This window comes from Camelus dromedarius, chromosome 1, assembly GCF_036321535.1.
Source record: "Camelus dromedarius isolate mCamDro1 chromosome 1, mCamDro1.pat, whole genome shotgun sequence".
Classification (NCBI taxonomy): domain Eukaryota; kingdom Metazoa; phylum Chordata; class Mammalia; order Artiodactyla; family Camelidae; genus Camelus; species Camelus dromedarius.
Window position 1 is genome coordinate 83,851,628 of NC_087436.1, and position 22,361 is coordinate 83,873,988.

The window sequence follows — 22,361 nt, forward strand, 5'->3', positions numbered from 1 at the left end:
CTCTCCCCTCTTGTCCGTCACCCCAACTCAAGCCACTCTTGGTCGTTCCAGCCCAGTGCCCTGCAGGACACTCATAAGCCCTAGGAATACACTCCTCTTAAGGAGACAGGTGAGGGCTCAGCTCAGACAGGTGCCTATGTTCTCAAGGACCAAGCCCACCCAAAGCTCAAAAACGTGTTTCAGTAAAGGTGGCTTCTTTTACTGGGTTTGAAGGGTGGTATTTTATGACGTTTTTCTCTTGAAATCAATAGGCTTACAGAGGTTACCATTTTATCGTAGATTAGACTCAAGCAATAAGATGATATTAGTCTACGTACAAAAACAGCGAGGAAGCTCATGTTCTAATCGGTGTGGACCACACTTTCTACTAGAAGCTACTGAACCAAGTCAAACAAAAACACAAACTCCATCCTGGTTACAGGAGTCTCATATGTGTTGTTTTGTTATTCAGGAGGCTTTCTTTTCTTTTTCTTTAACACCTAAAAATAGAGTGTTTGGTAATTGGCTATTTATAATTCCTTACCCGAACCGTGACGCTCTCAGTAGAATGTCATTGGAGAACACCTGTACAACATAAAATTGAGTATTATCAATAACCTGATGACTCTCTCCAAGAATTCAGTCACATGTACTTTCTCTAGGGTAAGGAAATATGAATTTAGTCTAGTCACAATCACAGAGATGAAACTTGCCTTCAGGGCAGGAAAAGGTGCATATATAAATTCATGTTTTATGTGGGCAATATTCATAGTCAAATGCTTCACTAATTTTTTTTCCTAATATAACTTTCTTATATTTATTAACAGGTATAACAAGGTTTATAAAAAGGGTTATCTGCAGATGTTTACAAATATGACTTCATATTTGGTATTTTATGCATTTAAATGCTTTTACTTATTATCTTCTGGCCTAAGGAGTCAAATTTGTTTCAATTTTTTATATGATAGTTCTTATCAACTACTTAAATTTTGTGGGGTAACAGCATTCTCACTGCAATGGACCAAAAAGTGTAACAGTATTTTTGCTATTTTTAATATAAAGCTGAGATTTTAATGGAAATACCATAGTGTGATAAATTGAGGCAGTTATACAAAATGATACATATGTAATGATAATGATAGTTCTGTAAGCAACAGCATATTAAAAAAACAGTGAATACTATTTCCTCTTAATTACAGTTGTAAACCTTCAGTGAAGCGTGCTTGTTTTCTTTCTTTCCAATTGAAATGATGTGTTTTTGTTTTTTTTTTAATGAAGACTCCAGCAAGGGACCCCACTAGCCTTCACAGCAATTTCCTGGAGTTAACACTTGCTTTCTCTTCCTGGTCTCTCAGGAAAAAAACAAGTAAGCTTTGACAGACGGACACCTATGAAGACCCCATGCAAGGGCTCCCTGCAGCTGTTTTCCTTTTCAGTCTAACACAGAGGAAGGGGCGGGGCGGACGCAGCAGTTGGGGCGTCGAAAGTTCTGCAGCAGGGACTGGAAAACACTGTGCTGCCTGCCTTTGAGCTTTTTATTGGAAGAAGTATCTGAGGAGATGGATCTCCGGGTCTGGCTGCTTTGAGCTTTGATTAATTTCTCGTGTTCCCTGATTTGTCTTTGTAGGTGGTTCTGGATGGCGATGCCCAGGGATTCCGGGTCCAGGGAAGCGCCGTACACCTCCCAGGTCATGCCCTGCTCGTCCCACACGACGTCCCTGACACGCTTGGACTGTTTCAACTGGAGCTTGGAGTCAGCACTGAGCTGCTTTTTCTTCTCTCCTGGAGTGAGTCCCACCTGAGCGGCGGCTGCTGTCACGTTCAGCTCCTTGAGGAACTCACTGACCCGGCTGGCCCGGCGGGGGCTGGCTTTGACCGAGCGAGAAGGGGTCCTCTTGCCAGAACCCGGACTGGACTCCCCCAGGGAATCGGAGGGCAGGCTTAGGCTGGTGGCTGTCTTGGTCTGTCTGTTTTCTTCTCCGGTGCCCTCCTGACTCTTTCTGACTGGAGAGGGGGTGGGACTGGCGGCTGATGCTGTGCCTCCACTTTCTTGAGATTTCGGGTTGAGAAGTAGGCTTTTGGCCTCTGCCCTTCCCTTTGCATCCAGAATATCGATGCCAGAGGATTCCTGCTCTTCCACGACGTGAGGAGACACACGCTTCCTCTCTCTTGCATTCCCTTGGTTGGTGAGATCTAAGCTCCCAGACTGGTCAGCTTTGCTGGTGGGGCCACAAGAGCTGGAGAGTTGGTAATCCGGGTCTGCTCTGTGGCCATCTGTGGTTTCCACAGCAAACTCAGATGGCTGCATTTCACATGCCCCTAACCCATGGCTTGTTCCAGCTGGACGTCCTGTGCTGACAGAGGTCTGGTCACTGGGGCCAGCTTTCAGGGAGGTAGAACTAGCACCTGAAAGCTGCTTAGAGGAGAGCCCTTCCCTTGCTAGGGTCTTTCCTGCTGACCTCCCATTTTCTTTACACGTATCCTGAGCGTTACTGGATGCCACGTTGACTGCTGGGGTCATAAGGACTTCGCCTGGTGGGTTCACTGATTCCCTTTCCCCTTGGGAAGCTGTAGAAACTGCTGCAGCCGCCTGGATGTGCACCTCTGGCGTGATGCCCAGGCTCTGAGCCACCTGCTGGGGCCCATGGGTGTGGTCAGTCAGCTCCCACGTGTGGCTCACGCGGCCGCTGCCATGGGAGATGACACACAGCTGCTCTGGTTCGAACTGCTCCTGAGCAGGGGCTTCCTTTAAGAACGCAGTGAGGATGCTGGGGCTGGTGGACACGGCTCTGCTCTCGACACTGGCCACTGCCTGCACCTCGGCATCTTGCTGAGCCCTGGGGGGAGCTTCCTCGACCTCCTTTTCAGCCTGGCTGGTCATCGTGCCCACTTCTTTGAACCTTGACACCAGAGCATGTGCTGGCAGTGGCACCTTCTCCGGATCTGAAGGAAACGTTGACCCTTTGCTAGGGAGGTGGGATGGTTGAGGTGTCCCTGAAGTCACAGCCTGGGTGTCTGAGGTGGAGGCAGACTGTAGTATGTTCCCGGAACATCCATCATCTCTCGCAGGAGAGTCACAGGACCTTGTCTGGGAATCGCAAACAGCTTGCTGCCTTTCCCCTTCAGGTCCACCTACAGAAGTGGATGTGTTACCGAACACTCTGGCTGCTGTGTCTGCAGCTTGCACCATTCCCTGGGTTGTTTCTCGAGATGGAAAATCACAGGACACTTGATCTTTATTGCCACCACAGGTGTCCCCCACAGGACAACTTGACTTCTCGGGTGGCTCTACATCTGAAGTTCTCTGTGATTTCACCAGGGTATCTTCAGGTCCTGAGTAGAGGCCAGCATTGGGCTGGTCGCCTGGGATGGCCGGGTGGGCGTGCTGATTAGCTGGCATGGTAAATGTTGCGTGTGTAAGATCCTTTTCTGCTGCAGAACATGGGGCTGGTGCTGTGGGCTCCCTGCTCCCCGGCAGCTGGGTATCACCAGGAGAGTTGAGTGTGGGAGATGTTTTCCCCACTTCACGGACAACGCCAGGAGAAGACATGGCGGGCTGGGTGGTCTCATGCTCACCAGCCTGCATCAGGGCCTCAGCTGCTGTCCTGGGGCCGAAGGCTGGCTCTGCAGGAGTGCTGGAAAGGCCATTGGTGTTCTCACACAGGAGGGCTGGTCGAGGCTGAGGTGAGGCCGCCCGCACCTCTCCTAAATCCTCTTCTTTTCCAGAAGCTTCAATCAGGGAAGTTTTAGCTGATCTCAGAGGGTCAGGTACAGTCCCCATGGAATTTCCCTTTAGGAAAACCTCAGAGCGCTCCCCTGAGCAGTGCTTCCACTGGGATGCAGTTGTAGCTCAGAGTGAAGACACCGTCAAGGACAATTCCGCTGCAGGGCCAACCTGGGAATCAAGGAAACAGCACCATTAATAGAGAACAGAATTTGAGGATGTGAAACTTGTTGTCACCTGTTTAAGATCTCATAAGAACATCAAACCTTTTCTTCCCATAGAAATAGATCTTGGGAAGAAAAATTTTGGAAAAATTCTTTTGATTATACAAGTACATTTTGATATATTAGTTCCGTTTGCATCCCATTGCTGTCCAGCAGATAGGTTTTTAATGTGTTTACCTACACACTCGATAACTGCCTCAAAAATCATTTGGGTAATCAGATTTACCAGATATCAGAAAGTCCTATCAAGCTACTGTAATCAAATCAGTAAGTACTGAAATAGGCCTAAACAGATATGTGGAATAGAATATCTAGAAACAGATCCAGATATAAATGAGGATTTACTATATGACAAAAGAGGCATTTCAGTGTAGTGGCAAAAGGATGAATTCTTTAATATAAGGGGTTGGCAAACTATCTATTCATCCAGAAGAAAAGAAAACTAGATCTTTATCTTACACCAATTTGAAAAATCAAATTCAGATGGATTTAGAGAGATTAAAGGTTAAACTGTAAAACAAATAATTAAGTTAAAAATCCTGTTAAGAAAATCTAGGATCATAAATATAATCTAGGAGCAGAGTGGGTAAGGTTTTTTTGGGGGCAAAGCAGAAAATACAAAAACTATAAGAGAAAAAACATCAACATAGATGACTAGAAAAATTACAAAACTTTTGCATGGCAAAAGATAATATGAACAAATACAAATGACTGGAAAAAATGTTTGCATCCCTATAGGACATAACTGTAACACAGCAGAAGCTCTTAAAAATTTACAAGGAGACAAAATAATCCATTGGAAAAATGGATAAAGAATATGAAAGCATAGTTTGCAAAAGAGGAAATCCAACAGCCAACAACCTTATGAAAAGATGATCAAATTCATTTGTAGTCAAAGAAATGCAAATAAAGTAACAATGAGATTTTACTCTATACCAATAGCACTTGCAAAAACTTTAAAAAAAAAAGTTATAACACCATGGTCTGGGGAAACCTAGTGAAAGGAAGTATTTTTAATTCTATGTGCAAATGTGTATAGTTGTAGCTTTCTTAGGGAAGTAGGTTAGCTTCTAAAACTAAAAATACATATGTCCTTGACCCAGTGATCTTATCAATAGAAATAAAATAGCAGCATATGTAGATACATGTTTATTGAAGTACTATTTGGAGACTTAAAACAAACTGCTCTATAAATAGGGGAATGGCAGAATAAATCATGATATAGCTCCCCTGTGAAGCATTATGCAACAATTAAAATAATTAAAACCACAGTGAGATATTGCCTCATACCTGTCAGAATGGCTATCACCAAGAAGAACACAAATAGCAAATGTTGGTGAGGATGTGGAGAAAAGGGACACCTCATACACTGTTGGTACAAATGTAAATTGGTGCAGCCACTATGGAAAACAGTATGGAGGTTCCTCAAAAAACTAAAAATAGATTTACCAAATGATCCAGCAATTCTCCTACTGGGTAGGTATCTGCAAAAACAAAACCACTAATTCAAAAAAGATACACACACCCCAGTGTTCATAGCAGCATTATTTACAACTGCCAAGATATGGAAGCAACCTAAGTGTTCATCGAAAGATGAATGCATAAAGATGTGGTATATCTATACAATGGAATACTACTCAGCATAAAAAAGAACGGAATTTTTCCATACACAGCAACATGGATGGGCTTGGAGGGCATTATGCTAAGTGAAGTAAGTCAGACAGAGAAAGACAAATACTATGTATCACTTACACGTGGAATCTAAAAAATATAACAAACTAGTGATATAACAAAAAAGGGGCAGATTCAGATATAGAGAACAAACTAGTGGTTGGTTACCAGTGGGGAGTGAGGGAGGGGCCATATAGGGGTGGGGGAGTGGGAGGTACAAACACTGGGTGTGAGACAGGCTTCAAGGACATATTGTATAACATGGGGAATGTAGCCAATATTTTGTACTAACTGTAAATGGAACATAACCTTGAAAAATTGTATTAAAAAATTAAAAACAAAACAAAGTAAAAACCCAATTAAGTAGGCTAGAACTTTTCACTTGGGAGAAATTTCCCCAAGGTATTGCTGGGAGAATAAATCAAGGAACAGAAAAGAATATATATGTTTTTATTTTTGTAAAACAATGATCTAAAACACTACATATGTGTTATGTGTGTGCGTGTGTAAAGATATGCTTGTGTGTGAGTATATAAATTCTAAAAATATATATAATGACACATAGCAGGTGGTAAATGGAGGGAGTGTAAGGACTCGGAACTATGGAAAAAGAGATAGAAGTTTCCAAAGGTATGAAAATTTTGAATTTTAAAAACTATATCTGAATTTTTTAAAGTATATATGAAAATTTACTTATATGTGTTTATACATAAACATTTTTTAGACAGGATAACCAGACTTTATGTGATATGGATCAAACAATGATTCAGAAATTAGTAGATGACTATTTTAATTTCACCTCTATTGCTCATAGACTCTCTGACCTTATGCTAATCATTTAATCTTTCTGCACCCCACATTAACTTACTGGCAAAATAAATTATATGATTTCTAAGGACCATTCCAGCTCCAAAATTCAAAGATCCTATTTCTTTGCATGTGATGGATAATAAGTCAAACAGCACCATCTTAACTCTGGCTTAAGGGTCAAAATTGTAGACAAAGGCAAATGTGGTTGGGCCAAGATTTTGAAAGAAAGAATTTGATATTTTGGTTCAATGTTATTTGGTTGATCTATATCATAAGAAATCTAACAATAAATCCAACTTATCTTCTTCCCTGAACCAGCTCTTCCTTCTAACTTCATTATTCATATTAATGGGTTAAATTTTTTCCCATCCTGGGTTTTGACTGCTTTTTGTTCATACAAATCATTCCCCAGGTTTATGTTCCATTTCTTCTTTTCTGGAGTCTTCTGTTGCAATCATTTGTTGTGCCCAAGCCCATCTTTCCTCTCCCTCTTTTGCCTCTGTCTCTATAATACCTTTAGTGCCACCCTCTGCCCTCCTCACCCTCAAAAAGCCTACCCATTCTTCAAAGCCCCACTTAAACCCCGTATCCTTCCTGAAGGCCTTCTAAGGCCTTTCAGGTCATAAAGTCTCTCTCTCTCTTTAAAATCCTACAGCTATGGTCCTCTGTGTCCCTTGAATTGTGCTTTTTATGTACGGTTGCTACTTGTGTTAATGCCTGATTTCTCCAAAAGTACTTCAGCCCCAGGAGGGAAGGGGACAAGCTTATTGATTCTTTTTTGTTCACTCTGCAGGACACAGTGCAGGGTCTTGTGCATAAAAAGGTGTTAATTGATCCCATTTCCCTCCAAAAATGGCCATTATTAAGCCCTGCCAAACTTCAAAATAATACAAAATTTCAACCTATGACATGAAATATTATTGAAAACACAATTTAAAAGAGTGCTATTTTTGGAAGTAAGTAAATGATTGTATCTCATTTATGAGACTTTATGTATCTGTAATCCAGATTTAGACCATTGAAAACAAGCACATTGGACATCTGCTACAAAAAAGGTGGAAGGTCTCATAAATTCAGGAGTAAAGAACATCTCTGTGTTATATGGCTGGAGCCAAGAAATCTGGCTTTCTAGAAAGGACTGTAAAACATGAACAACTCAAAGTTCAGCAACCGAAAGTTGAAAGACTTAGAAAAGCTGAGGGACTTCATAAAACTCTCAGAAGTCAGAATTTATCTCCATTTCCCACAGAGAGCTGATGGTACTAGTTCACCTTTGAAAGGATGTTTTCTTTTGTTTGCTTTGTTAACAGAGGATAAATTATCCATCAATTCAAGAATCAAGAAGAAAAGCCCTGATTGCTTGGATACGCTTGTAATTCAAAATCTCTTGATTCATGGGTAGACAGAAAATCAACACTACTCTGAAAAGATCTGCTATTGTAATTGTCACAGCATTTCCACGAGCCCAGGAGAGACTGCCTAAGCTCAGAAACAACCCTCCTCCCCGATTACCCCTACTCTTCTCCAACCAAATAATGGAAATCCATAGTCTCTAATAGGTTAGACAAATAGGTCATTTAAAAAATGTAATTACTTGATGGTTTAGAGTGAGGAGTAAAAATCTTTAAAATCAACAGGAGTCCATTGTGGTAAGATTTAATAACCTCTGAAAGTGAGGTTGCAAACAAGTGGTCCACAGACTGAATGAATTCCTTCTGCAGGTGTGTGTGTGTGTCCTGTGTGGTTTTTCCCTTCTCTGCTCTCCTTTCCCTTTCTCTTTCCCCCTCTCTTCTTCTCTTTCCCCTCTTCCCTCTCTTTTCTTTCCTTGTCCTTTGAATTAAAAAGATCTTTCGTAAAAATCCAGATTTCTCTTGCTTCTCTTAAAAAAAAAAAAAAAAACACCTCAGAAAGTATCCATTTCCAGATGGCAACATTACATGGTGCTGATAAGGGCCATCCCTCTAGAAGGCAGGGACACTCCAGAACCCAGAACCCCCAGCCCTCACTTACCCTCCTTGTTTACCTTACTCACTTGGGTTCCTATGGGCAGCTAAGTTTGAGAGCTTTATTCTAAGAGTGCTGACACAGTAGACTTCTCAACCTAACTTTTAGTTTGCTGAGGGCAGTTCAGCACTGTGTTTAAGAACATGGACCCTGGGGCAACCCAGGACATATTTCACGGAACTAGAGCAAATCATAATAAAATTTATATGGAACCATCAAAGACCTAGAATTGCCAAAGCATTACTGAAGAGAAAGAAAGAGGCTGGACGAATAACTCTCCCAGACTTCAGACAATACTATAGAGCTACAGTCATCAAGACAGCATGGTATTGGTACAAAAACAGACATATAGACTAATGGAACAGAATAGAGAGCCCAGAAATGAACCCACAAACTTTTGGTCAACTCATCTTCGACAAAGGAGGCAAGAATATACAATGGAATAAAGACAGGCTCTTCAGCAAATGGTATTGGGAAAACTGGACAGCGGCATGTAAAACAATGAAGCTAGAACACTCCCTTACACCATACACAAAAATAAACTCAAAATGGATCAAAGACTTAAACATAAGACAAGATACAATAAACCTCCTAGAGGAAAATATAGGCAAAACATTATCTGACATACATCTCATAAATTTTCTCCTAGAAGAAATAAGAGCAAGAATAAACAAATGGGACCTAGTGAAACTTACCAGCTTCTGCACAGCAAAGGAAACCATAAGTAAAACAAAAAGACAACTTACGGAATGGGAGAAAATTTTTGCAAATAAAACTGACAAAGGCTTGATCTCCAGAATATATAAGCAGCTCATACGACTCAATAAGAAAAAAATAAACAACCCAATCCAAAAATGGACAGAAGACCTAAACAAGCAATGCTCCAAGGAAGACATACAAATGATCAATAGACACATGAAAAAATGCTCAATATCACTAAATATCAGAGAAATGCAAATCAAAACTACAATGAGGTATCACCTCACACCAGTCAGAATGGCCATCATTCAAAAATCCACAAATGACAAATGCCGGAGAGGCTGTGAAGAAAAGGGAACCCTCCTTCACTGCTGGTGGGAATGCAGTTTGGTGCAGCCACTGTGGAAAACAGTATGGAGATTCCTCAAAAGACTAGGAATACACTTACCATATGACCCAGGAATCCCACTCCTGGGCATATATCCAGAAGGAACCCTACTCCAAAATGACACCTGCACCCTAATGTTCATAGCAGCATTATTTACAATATCCAAGACATGGAAAGAGCCTAAATGTCCATCAACAGATGACTGGATAAAGAAGCGGTGGTATATTTATACAATGGAATACTACTCAACCATAAAAACCGACAACATAACGCCATTTGCAGCAACATGGATGCTCGTGGAGAATGTCATTCTAAGTGAAGTAAGCCAGAAAGAGAAAGAAAAATACCATATGAGATTGCTCATATGTGGAATCTAAAAAACAAACAAACAAACAAAGCATAAATACAAAACAGAAATAGACTCACAGACATAGAATACAAACTTGTGGTTGCCAAGGGGGCAGGGGGTGGGAAGAGATAGACTGGGATTTCAAAATTGTAGACTAGATAAACAAGATTATACTGTATAGCATGGGGAAATATATACAAGATCTTATGGTAGCTCACAGAGAAAAAAATGTGACAATGAATATATATATGGTCATGTATAACAGAAAAATTGTGCTGTACACTGGAATTTGACACAACATTGTAAAATGATTATAAATCAATAAAAAAATGTTAAAAAAAAAAAAAAAGAACATGGACCCTGGGGCAAGAATCCCTGGATTAGAATATGAGTTTCACTACCTAGCTCTAGGTTTGTGTGCTTAGGCAAGTAAGTTAACCTCTCAAAGCCCCAGTTTAATACATAAATTGAGGATAATAGTAACAGTACACAGCCTCATTGGGATGCTGTGAGGAACAGACTTAGCATTTAGAACAAATAGTGCCTCGGCACCTGTTAAACACCATATAAGTGTTAGCCTCTTTAAAAGAACCTCAATTTTAAATTTTGATCTGTGTTGGAGAAAAAAATTATTCTGACACTTGTTAAAATGATAAGGAAGACTTTATTCAGGACTATTGCAATAGGTGTCAATCCTATGGCAGGAGGAGAGAGAGACCGAGCTCAGCCCCAAATTCAACAAGAACAAGTGGGATTTATAAGCAAGGAGTGGGTTTGTAGGGGGAGGGGTGGTCAGTGGATGCAGAATTATTAAGAAGAGATGGCATGAATGGGGGAGTGTTGCTGAAGGTAGGTCAGGTGATCAGGTATTAACTGGGAGACGGTGAAGGATGAAGAATTTGATTGGAAACTGAGAATGATCAGATACCATGGGTGGGAATATTCTCTCTACACTGGCTTAGTAGGATTCTTGCTAAAACTGGACTCTGCAAGGACAGACACGGAAGCCCAGGACTGAGGCCTAATTAAGAAGTGGGCTCAGAAGAGCCCGATTAAAGTTTGGTCAAGGAAGGAGTCCTTATCATCTCATCAGCACCAGCAAATACGGGTTTTCTTATAAGACTCTCTGGAGCATTTTGACTTCTTTCTGAAGCGGGCATGAATCACACAGAAGCTAATGGCATCTCTAGGTGAGTCTGTCTTTAAGTCTGATGGGAACTGGACTCATGATAGCAGGTCCCCTTGGTGCTCTGCCCTTAAAATTGAACTAAGATTTAAAGCCTTGTTCCAGCCATACAGCAAATCTGCAGGGAAGACCTTACTGACATTTTACAATGAAGGAAACTGAGGTCCAGAGACTAAGTAACTTACTCAAGGCTGAGTACATTGAATTCCTGTTGAACTGAATTGTAGTGAATGGGAATGCCTGGGCCCCTTCTATGCCGCTTCCTTTTATCTGTAACTCTGGAAAGAAAATGGAAAGAAAGAAAGAGAAAGTATCTATCTATCTATCGATCAATCTATCCATCTATCTTCAGAGGAGAGGGAAACTTCTTTTCGTAAATGGTTTGCAACTAAGCAGCAGCCTGGATGGTACTAACACCGACTACAATGACATTCACCACTGGTCACTTTATGAAAAGCCTGGCTTGCTGAAAGCTGCCACTGCCACCACTCATTCTGAAAAGAGTGGGTTCCACTGCTCTGCCAAACACTGCCTATTTTCATAACAGACACCCACGCTTAATAAGACAAGCAGCAGGGAATCTCAGCCCTTTGTGGCTCCAAAGCTGCTCTGGTGGGAAGAGCATTAGACGGAAGAATGGAGAGACCTGGCAGTCTTGGACCAGGAAGGTGCCGATATCCTGCTGGTCACGGCGATCATTCTGTGGGCAGCAATGACCTCTGCCCACTTCAGAACGGCCGCACGGCTAGAACAAGGGCTCCAGGAGGCCATCAAATCTCTTTAGTGACATTAGGAAAATGTTATAGGGACCTTGGCGTCCCTGCCTCCACCCATCTGACAGCAGCTTTCAGCCTTCAGAGGGAGATAAAAAGACCCTTAGAGGACCGGTAGGTGAGAGGTAAAGAGACTATTTCATCCTCACGCAAAGGATAAAGAAAAAAATGTCAGCTGGCATCTTATTCAATCCGATTTTATTTGCTCGCTTTAATCGGGAACCTTTGCCTAGATCATTTGGATTCTGAACCCTGCAGAGCCTGCCAGTGCACATTTTTAAGGAGCGGTGATTCAATCCCAGGAAACACCCACAGGCTAGGAAGAGCAGAGCCTTCTTTTCTTTAAAAAAAAATCATACCCTCGCACTAACAGCTGCCTCAAATGCACTCTTCAAAGGTACCAGATGAAAAATTGGTTCTTCCCTTCGAACTGCGTCTAAAGCAAATCAGAAGGGCTGTGTTGCTTGGTGACACCAACCATGACAGGTGGACCTTCAGGTATAATGGCTCCTTTAATAAAGGCTCATGAGAAATGAGCGACATCTCTACCCTCTTCAGTTCGTCTTGTGTTCCACAGCGTTTTAGAAAAACATATGCATGGCTTGTTATCTCATTGAATTCCATGGTAAGCAGGGCGGGGCAAAAACTAAGAAGTATAAAAGGGCTTTAAGAAGCACGACGACCCCCAATATATCTTCCCTCTTTTGTCAAATACAGTTTGAACAGATGGCTTCTAAATTCACACCCGATTAGAATCCTACAGTACAGCAAGCACTTACGTATCGCTTTCGATATTCCAAACACTGTGTGAACTTATTTTTTGTGTGAGCTTATTTAACCCTCAGAACAACTCTAGGAGGTTGGTCCTACTCTGAGTTCCACTTTGCAGAGCTGGAAACTGAGGCAAGTTCATGCAAGCAGTAAGTGGGAGAGACCAGGTTTCAATCCAGACCATCTGGCTCAGAGTCCACGTTGTTAACTAACTTTACACAGGCGAGAGATGAGCATTTTTTCTGGAGGCAAACCCAACGACCTGGGCAAGAAGCATCATCAGACAATAAGAGAAACAAGAGGAAACTCAGAAAACATAGTCTCGAAACCACTGTCCTAGTTCAAGCTAATAGAGGTAGACTAGGCAACACAGAAGTTCCTACTTTTCTTAACGATTAATCCAACTTACCAGCTTCTGAGAAGCTGGTAAAAACTGCGGACTCTCTAGAAACACACAACGTACACACACACATGCCTGTCTGCAGATAATTTTAGGGGGGTCCTGTCTGGAAACCCTTCCAGGACTGCTCATTAATGTCCTCTTGTCTAAGGCATCGGAAAAATGTCACAAAATGGAATTTACCTACCTCAAAGAGTTGTTACAGAGTTTAAGTGAAATACCCTGCGTGGTTTGTGGAGGATAACAGATACACCACCATGAATTATTATTATTACTTTAAAAATATTATTTTGGCATCATTTGCCTAAGAAGGCAAAAACTATGCAATCTATTTATAGAAAGTCTACCTTAAATGGTCCAACACTTGAAAAGTTGACTATATTTTCTCCCAAACCCCTGCCCAAAGACTATCATTTGAAGAGGAAAGTTTGATCCAACTTGAAAATAAACACAATAATGAGCTCTATTCTTTTTCGATAATGTTGAAAGGGGGCAGGACCCTGTCCCCACACCCACCCTCAACCCCTACCTCTTGTTTATAGAAAAGCTGAAGTCTCCAGGCCTCCCTGAGTCCTAGAAGATCAGGTTAAAACAGGTGATTAGGACAAGCCTGCAGGCACTGGGGGATGGCAACGACTCTGACCACCTATCTCAACAATTAACTGAGATTATTCCTTCATTTCCCTTTAAAACTTTCATGGCTGAACAGAATCCTTGGAGGCCTTTTTTAGGGGGGATGCTAGGTCCACCAGACTGCTGGCATTCTGATTAAAAGCAACCATCGTTTTTGTTACCAAGGCTGTTGCCCCCAGAATCACACCTCTGCCTCTCCCTCAAATAGAAACCAATTATTTTTATCTGAGTCTCAGGAGGCAATTGCAGAGAAGAAATAAGAGCTGGTTAGAACCCAGTCCAAGATGGTGGAGGAGGTGACTTCCAGTGGACCCTGAGCCTCGTGATATGCTCACTGTAATGTATTAACATGCTAAGTGACACACCCAACAGGGCCATGGCAGTTGACGACTACCAGGAGAACGACTGGGAAAGTCCATACAAGGACTGAAAGATTCCAACAAGGGCTGATTGGCTCCAGCACAGTGATGAAGGACATGATGGCAGAAGCCTTCCGCAGAAGTCTACGCGGCCCGACCCGGGCCGGAGCTGTCCCTACAGCCCATCTTGGCTGACGGCTACCTGCTTGAGTGCCTCTTCCATGCTCAAGCGCTTTTCTTTCCTTCTCCTTGCTCCAGCACTTTCCTTCCCTTTCCTCTTTTGAGAAATAAAAGCAGTTTCTGCTCTGTCCCTCTGCCTCAGCTGTGAATTCTTCCCAGCCAGCAGGCAAGGAGCCACACTTTGGTGGGCCTCCCAATTTAGGGGTCTCACTATCGCCTAACAAGGTGGGAAATGTGAACTTTTGGGTTCTGTCTCAGCAAAATCAAGACTCAGGTCTTAGTAACCTTCAAAAATTAACCCTTCAACAGCTCCACTTTCCTGCCTGTGGAGATAATTCATAGCTAAATATCAAACTGGCTGTTTAAAAAAATGCCTTAAAATGTATGTTTTTAAACTTGAACACTTCAAGGGAAAAGATGATTAAAATTTTTAAGTTTCGTTTTCTTTTTTTACCTTCCCTCATCAAGCTGTCTCTTACCATTTACTTGGTTTGCCTGATAGATGCTCAGATCTGAATGTTTTCCTCTTGCAACTTGGCTTTGAAGGACTTCAACTGCAAGTTTATTTTAATTGCAAAGAGAAGGCAACAGGGATCTCAGGGCTAAATGGTAGTTAAACAACCAGCTATTAGAAATCAACCTAGCAGTTCCGCATTTGCATTTTTTTGCATTTGCATTTTAAACTCCTGTTAGATAGGATCAAAGCTGCCCCACGTCCCAATTTTCTGCAAGATATATTTAGCGCCACTCAGCCTTACAAACAAGTTTTCTTGTCCTTGCCTAGTTCTCCCTGACCTTGCTGATCCAATGCCTCTCCCCATCCTCTCGCTGAGAACTTCCCCGACCCACACCAGGGGCCTCTCCTAAAACCCAGCCTCTGCTCCACCTGCTTCCTTTTGGCACAGTGCCTCCCCCATGTGTGTGGGTCTAAAGTGGGCGCTAAGCGGAGACCCATTAAAGCTGACTAGTGATTTCTGCTTTTAGCTCAGGTCAGACACTGGGAGGAGTCTCTCCTCTGGCCCTGACCCTGCGGCCTTCAATCCTGGTGAACCATGCGGAGGTGTCTGGTGGCAGCGTTTGCGGTGATGGACACAGATGTGAAAACGGGAGTGTGCACGGAGCTGGTCAGCCTGGCTCTGGACCCCTAGAGAACCCAGGCAGCGGGAGACCCGATTTAGCAAGGAGATCCATCTCTCAGGGCCCGGCACCTGGCCGTTCTGCTGTGCCTAAGGACCCCAGTGTCAGAGAGCATCTTTGAATAGTTTCTCTGCTGAGGTCAGAACGTGCTCTGGGTGTGCTCTGAGTGTGCTCTGAGTTGTAATTAAAGAAAAGAGAAAGGAAATCAAACAACCTGTCACTCTCCTGCTCTATAGTCTGTAAAGTGCTAAGTCAGGTCTCACGAGATCCTTAAAGTTTTAATGATTTTTGCCCCTAAGGAGATTTCAATCCATTTGAGGAGACAAGACAGATTCAATCAGAAGCTATAAATGAGCAAGACAGTATATAATTCAGTGACAAACGCTGTGGTAATAAAGTACACTTTCTGTAAGTTTAAGTCAGGGGGATGGCCCATGTTTCTTGTCCAATTGACACTTCCTGGTACAGTTCTTCTGTAGGCTAGAAAAAAATACCTAAGTCAAAAGAAAACTGGACATTTGAAATTAAGAGAAAGGTGGAGCAAGTAAGAGTGGAAAAAAAAAAAGGTCTGTAATTAAAAATAATCCCTTAAGTCACACTGAGACAATCAGAAAGTACTCTTAACATCCACTCATTCATTTAATAAGCTGAGTGTCTTCTTTGCACCAGATATTCAGGATACAAATAAAAATAAGGTACATTCATGTCTTTGAGGAGCTCACAGTTCCTATAAATCATTAATTTTAATATAATATAAATGTAAAAGAAACAAAAACCAAGAGTACCGTGGAACCATGGCGCACTCGTTATTTTACTTGGCTTTGACCTGAGATCACAGAGTCAAGGACCCGTGGCTTTGTAAGATGTATGTATTATGACTGAGAGGAGGTAGACACAGGGTGGATTTTCTCCCCTCTGCACTGTGGACATTTTGGACCAGATAACTCTCTGTGGAGAGAGAAAGAGGGAGGGACCATCCTGTGCACATCAGGTTTTGCAGTATCTCAGACGTCTACCCACGACATTCCAGCAACACCTCTACCTCCCAGTGGTGATGATAAAAAAATGTCTCCAGGCATTGCCAAATGTCTCTGGAAGGCAAAACTGTCCCCAGGTGAGAACCACTAATCTGGGAGATGAACATATTCACCTTGAATAGAAAGAAACGTCTTTAGAACGACTACCTGTGACTTGATGTGAGAGACTCTGAACTTACTCCAGCTATATACGATAGTGCTTCAATACAATGGTATATTAACAGCCAAATCTAGTAATAATGAAACTCTTCATGTATTGATACGGAAGAGTCTCCAAAATATACTGGTAAGTAAAATGACAAAAAAAAAAGCAAGCAAAACACATTGATAGTTTAAAAAAACCCCAAGATCTAGAGCAGTATGTTTACTATGCTACTGATGCAGGAAAACAGATGTGGGGCACGAGAAGGGCCATGTCCCAGGCTTCAGTTGAGCCCCTGGGATGTGCCCAACAAGTGTGGGTCCTTGGCTTCGTGCAGGGAAGAATTCAAGAGCGAGCCACAGTTGAGTAGATTTATTCAGAGAGATATATGGAAAGGCAAGAGAAAGGCCACGAGGTGTTGGGGTTGGGTGCTCAGATTAAAAGTAGGTACACATTCCATAGACAGAATGTGGGCAGCCTCCGAAGAGAAAGAGAGAGAGAGAGAGAGAGCACGCGAGAGCGAGAGCGAGCCTCGAGGTGCCTAGTTTTGTTGCTAGTTTTTATGGGCTTGGTGGCTTCATATGCTAATAAGTGGAAGGACCAGGCTAAGTAGCCTGGGGAAGGGGCTGGGATTCCCAGGAAATTGGCCATTTCCCACTCTTTGACCTTTTGTGGCTAGCCTTGGGACTGCCATGGTGCCTCTGAGTGTGTTATTTACCACGTTAATACATTACAATGAGAGTACAATGACGCTCAAGATCTACTAGAAGCTAAGTCTCTCATCACCTTGAGCCTCAAGACCTGTTTCACCATTTTGATGTTAATTGCTGTAGCATTCCTTGAATGGCTGTGCCCTGCCTGCTTTCATCCTGTCTCACTGCCAATTATACTAAAAAGGGAAAAACAAATATCTTTACTTGTATGTACATAAAATATCTCTGCAAGGATAAGTACAAAATTACTATCAGAGGAGTGGACCTGGGTGCCTGGGGGATATGATGGGTAGAAGATTTTTCATTCTATATCCTTTCGTACTTTTTGAATTTTAAACTATATGGATGTATTACCTATTCAAAAATAATTAAATATTTAAAAGCTGGTGCTCCCCACCTAGGCAGAACTGAACAGGCCTGCACCCTGGTGCTTTTCTGTCAGTGATGATAGATTTACGCTGATCTGTCTTTCCACACTCTTTCTATCTGCTCTTTGCTCCGCGGGGAGATCAGCCCGGAATGCAACCAGTTAAAACAAAACCATCATTTCCTTATCCCTCCTGGTTATCTACAGGCTCCAAGCTAGGCGATGTGATTATTTCTCAAAGTCAACAGCTGAGAAATGCTTTTTAAAGTGATGTCTGTTGGGCCACAAAATAAAGTTTACTTAAGTTCCTTTTCCCAGACTCTCTGACTCCTGTTTATCAGTTGATTTTTTTTCCCCCTTCCTTTCCTATTCCTGGTAGCGCTAGCAGTTGGTCCTCAAGTCATATATCCCTCAAACAATAAATCCATGATGACCTGAAGCCAAACTGTAGGAAACTGGGTCAAAACATCGAAGAAAATGATTAAGAAACATTTATTTATTTTGTTTATACTTTGAGAATTGACTAAATGTTAAGATATAAAATTTAGAAAATGTATTTTCATTGCCAGTTATCAAATCCACCTCTTCTGTTACTACCAGGCTTAACTGAATTTATCATCTCACAACAGTGCGATATCATATTACCTTGTCTCATTTAGCCAATTCTGAAACTGTACCCTCCACTTGCTGCTAATGTTATCTTTCTAAAACAAACATACTCTAAATCACTGTTCTGCACAAAATAATTTAATGGTTCTCCATTACCTACAAAATAAGATACCTGCTCCTTAGCACAGTTTAAAAAATATCCTTCACTATCTGATCCATTTCTCTTTAAACTGTGGTATCTTCTCTCATCATTTGTCAAACCTTATATGTTACTTAACTTGTTCTTCCAACAAACCTCAAAAAAGGATTACGGTCTTTGTTTTACAGATGAGAAAACTAGGGCTCAGAGAAATCCAACTCACCAAAGTGGCACATTCAGTAAGTTGGAATTCAAATCCAGGTGAGTCTGATTCTAAACTCTACCACCTCCAAGAGCACAAAGTGGAAGACAGAAGTGACTTCATGATGTATGCACGAGAAATGGAAGACAGCAAGAGGGGTAAATGTGCAAACCAATTTGGAAATATCATTTCTCCCTAAGACCTTGTCTGGTCCCATCAACCAGAAGCAATGGTCCCAGCTCTCGTCTCCTGTAGCTGTTTGTTCACTGTTTTACCAGTGACACTTTGCCCCTTTTACCTCATCCTTGGCTCTCCAGGCAGAGGGCACAACTAGTGCAAAGGCATGAGCCTGAGGGGAAGAGGGAAGAGCTAAGCAGGGCAGCTGGAGCTGAGTGGGAGGGGAGGAGAGTGAAATCAGGCGGAGGGATCTCACAGGGCTTCTGCAGGTCTTTGCCCACGTGTCACCTGCACAATGAGGTCCCTCCAGGCCAGCCTATTGTTAAGCTGCAAGTCCTCTGACTTCCACTCTCTGTCACTTCTGAAGTCCTACTAAGCTTCCTTATAATTCTACTTCTGGGAACCGAGCCTCAGGCAGTAAATAAAATGACTCGCAAGTGTTTGTGAACAATGAAGTTCACTGTCGGGTTATATGGTGAAAGCTCTCTAAATAACCTTCACCCAGCTCCCGAGCTTTCCCGTCTCAGTGTAGGAGGTACTGGTGAGGCCTGTGACTCCTGGAACCTTAGCAGCTGGTAGACCCCTCTCTGGCAGGCCCACCCGGTTCTGCTCCTGTCACTTACAGTCTATGATGACCTGGAACCAGCAGCTCTTCCTTAACTTGCTCAGGCCAGTTGCCCTCATTCTTGGCACCACATCATTTAACTACATCACAAAAAAGATGTAACTTGAGTGCAAAAGTGTTTTTGTTTCTTGGAAACTAAGTTGAATGCTTTGGTAAGACTGGACAAAGGTGGGTTGCTGAAAAAAAAGGAGCTTTTAAATTAGGAATGGGTGAGACAGCTGTAAAAGGGGAAAATAATTGTAAACACTTAACATTCTTTTTTTAATTAGGAATGCTTTGCTTCACTCTAACAAAACTGAAGTAGAATATTGAGTCCACTAAGAGTTCATACAAGAAAGAAGATACAGAACTAGTGATTCTGTACTCAAAGAAAACATCTACCCTGTATCAAAAAGCTAGTGAATGATGCAAATTCAAATGTTTTACACTGGAAGGAAAATCTTAGGAACATACATATCATTTTCATATTTCCTCATTTTCTCTACTTTTTGATCAGTTTTATCAATAAGTTGTGATGCTATAGGCAGCAAGAAATTTATATCTAATATAATATGTAGAGAAAATACATAGGTAGAAAAAATTTTAGAAGGAAATGCAAAAAAATATTAGTGAATATATGGTAGGATTAAGGGTGATCTTTAAAACTCTACTCTGTTGTACTTTTAAAACCCTGGAAATGTAGTCTTATTTCAACTGTGTAAAATGTAGCAAAAAATGTAAGGAAGAATAAGAATGGAGAAACATGATTACTGCCAAGCTGAACTCCATAGTCCTGAGGTTTCCTATTTCATAACCCATGTGAAAAACTTGGGTTCCCCATTGCTAAGAATATTCATGGTATAAAAATGGGAAGGCTGTTTCTCTCTAACGCTGCACTTCTAGACCTTGTTCTATCTCAATGCACACTCGGGGTTTTTAGTTATTACACTAGCTCTTTACCAGCTCAGAACATGAGTCCCAAGTATATAATTAGACTCCACTAGGCACCTAGGAAGGAATCTGGGGACAAACCTGCCCAGTTGAAGTAGTCTTCTATGTTGCTGCCTTAGAAGGTTTGCAGTCACCCTGACATCGAGGCATGTGATGGCTATGGTTCCACAACATTAACACGCCTGTGCCAGGAGTTGCTTATCACCACCCGTCACTGGCCATTGACATTCCTTCCTCTCTGGGCTCCAGTCAGTCTCTGGCTTCCAGTCTAAGCCATTTCGATGCCACGGCTCTTACTTCTTGTTTTAAGAAGTATTACCTCTTCTTTCTGTTTTTTAATGCCTATAAGTGCTACATGAATTTGAGTCAGACCTTGAATGACGGGGAAGATTTCAACTGTACAAAGGGGAGGAATTCAGAGGAATCCACAAAAAGAAAGACACAGACTTGGGAAAATGTACTAGTTATTCAAAGAAGAGTGGGTTGTCCTGTGAAGTTAAACCTACTGAACTTACATGCAGGGTATCACTAAAAATGCGTATCAGGTAGTACAGGCCTGCAGGTGCCTGGCTTACCAGATGGGGTGCTATTTGGAAAACAACCAATACTGGTATGTAGTTACACAAAACTGGCTATTGAGATGTTAGATCGGGTGAGGCCAGAAAGCCTTAATGGCTTTGTTAACGAATTTGGTTTTTTTTCCGGTAGGCAATAGGAAGCTACAAGAGTTTTTCCAACAAGCCAGTGAGACAACTTGTCAATTGGTTTACAAAGGACACAGATTTCAAATTGCACTGACTAGTGGAAAAGGATCCATACGTAGGGAGATCAAGTACAGGGTTACTGGCACACAAAGGCAGGGAGGAGTCCATCAACGCTGTCAACATAAAGACTACAGAGAGAACAGGGATGTGCAAACCATGGCACAGGTGGCACTGGCAGCATTTAATGACCAGTGCCATGTGGAAAGCAAGGCCAGGGAGGGAATTAAGAATGACTCCAAGATTTCGTATCACAGTGATGGGGTGGATGTTGGGAAGGTTGACAAGATGATTAAAGACCAGGGACCAAGGTTGGACTGGAAGACTTTTCATGGGTGGCTGTGCCAAGGGTGGGTGAATGGCATGAATTGGGGAGCTGTAGCTACTCCTCCACTGCCGTCTATGCCCTTCACTCACTCCAAACAAACATTTCATCATTAATTAACATCTCATGTTAATACACAGCCTCCCTTTCCAAATCCACAGGTCCTGCAACTCCCTTTTATATAGAAAATCCGGAGCCACTAGTGAGGCACATAAGTGGTGACAGAAGGGATAGCAGGTCTACAACCAGCAGTGTGCGGGAGCTGCCGCACACAGCTGACCTCCGTACTCGGTAACTCTGCAATCAGCAACAGCACAGAGCTTGCCATGGGGGCCCGTGGTGGGACTACTGACACCACAGAACCAGCAAACTACAAATCCGGGGGATGCTTTTCTCCCAGAGAGACAGTGGTTAAATATTTATACCTCTTGTGAGAAACAGGCTATGTCAGTAAGAAAATCAGTGAAGTCTGATACAAGCTCTTGGATGACTGTAAGGCAGAGCTGAAGGATATGGGTCGGAAGGAGGGAAGGGGTGAAGCATGTTTGAGGTTTGCTTTATATACATGCTATCACGGTTCAAGGAAGGTGGGATGGCAAAATTTATTTCCACCTGGAAGGACCCTCTACACCTTTCTAAGTTAGTAATTGGTTCCTTGAAGGGAACATTTCTTCTGATTTTTAAGACAATATTTAATACTCTGGTACAAATGATACTTGTCAGAGATGACCACCATAGGTGGTTCCTACTTCTCACCCTTCCTGCTGGGTTTCCTCTACAAATTTAGTTAAGTATTCTACTGAGCAATAATGATTTTTTTTCCAGTAGACTAGCATGCTTCATGTGTGAAGCAGTTATTAAAAAGAGGGCAATTCACTAATAGTGTATCACTAAACATCTCTTTCAGGGCACGTTTCTGGAAGTAGGTCTGTATTAAAAAGTCTACCCCATCCCTCCACAACCCTATCTGCCTGGTCTTGCTCTTCCTTCCCCCAAAAGGCTAGTGCACTTTGTATCCACTCTTCTTATAGTGAATCATTTCTAAGG

The 22,361-nt window shown here is 42.2% G+C and overlaps 1 protein-coding gene across 1 annotated transcript in view; it reads right to left on the reverse strand.

Annotated features, from left to right (window-relative positions):
• Positions 1 to 1,168: 1,168 nt before the first annotated feature.
• GPRIN3 (GPRIN family member 3) overlaps positions 1,169 to 22,361 on the reverse strand; it is a 62,282-nt gene continuing 41,089 nt past the window's right edge. The window contains exon 2 of the mRNA XM_031434015.2: positions 1,169 to 3,874. Coding sequence (XP_031289875.1) covers positions 1,412 to 3,760 — 2,349 coding nt within the window. The 5' untranslated portion in view covers positions 3,761 to 3,874 and the 3' untranslated portion in view covers positions 1,169 to 1,411. The remainder of the gene's footprint in view (positions 3,875 to 22,361) is intronic.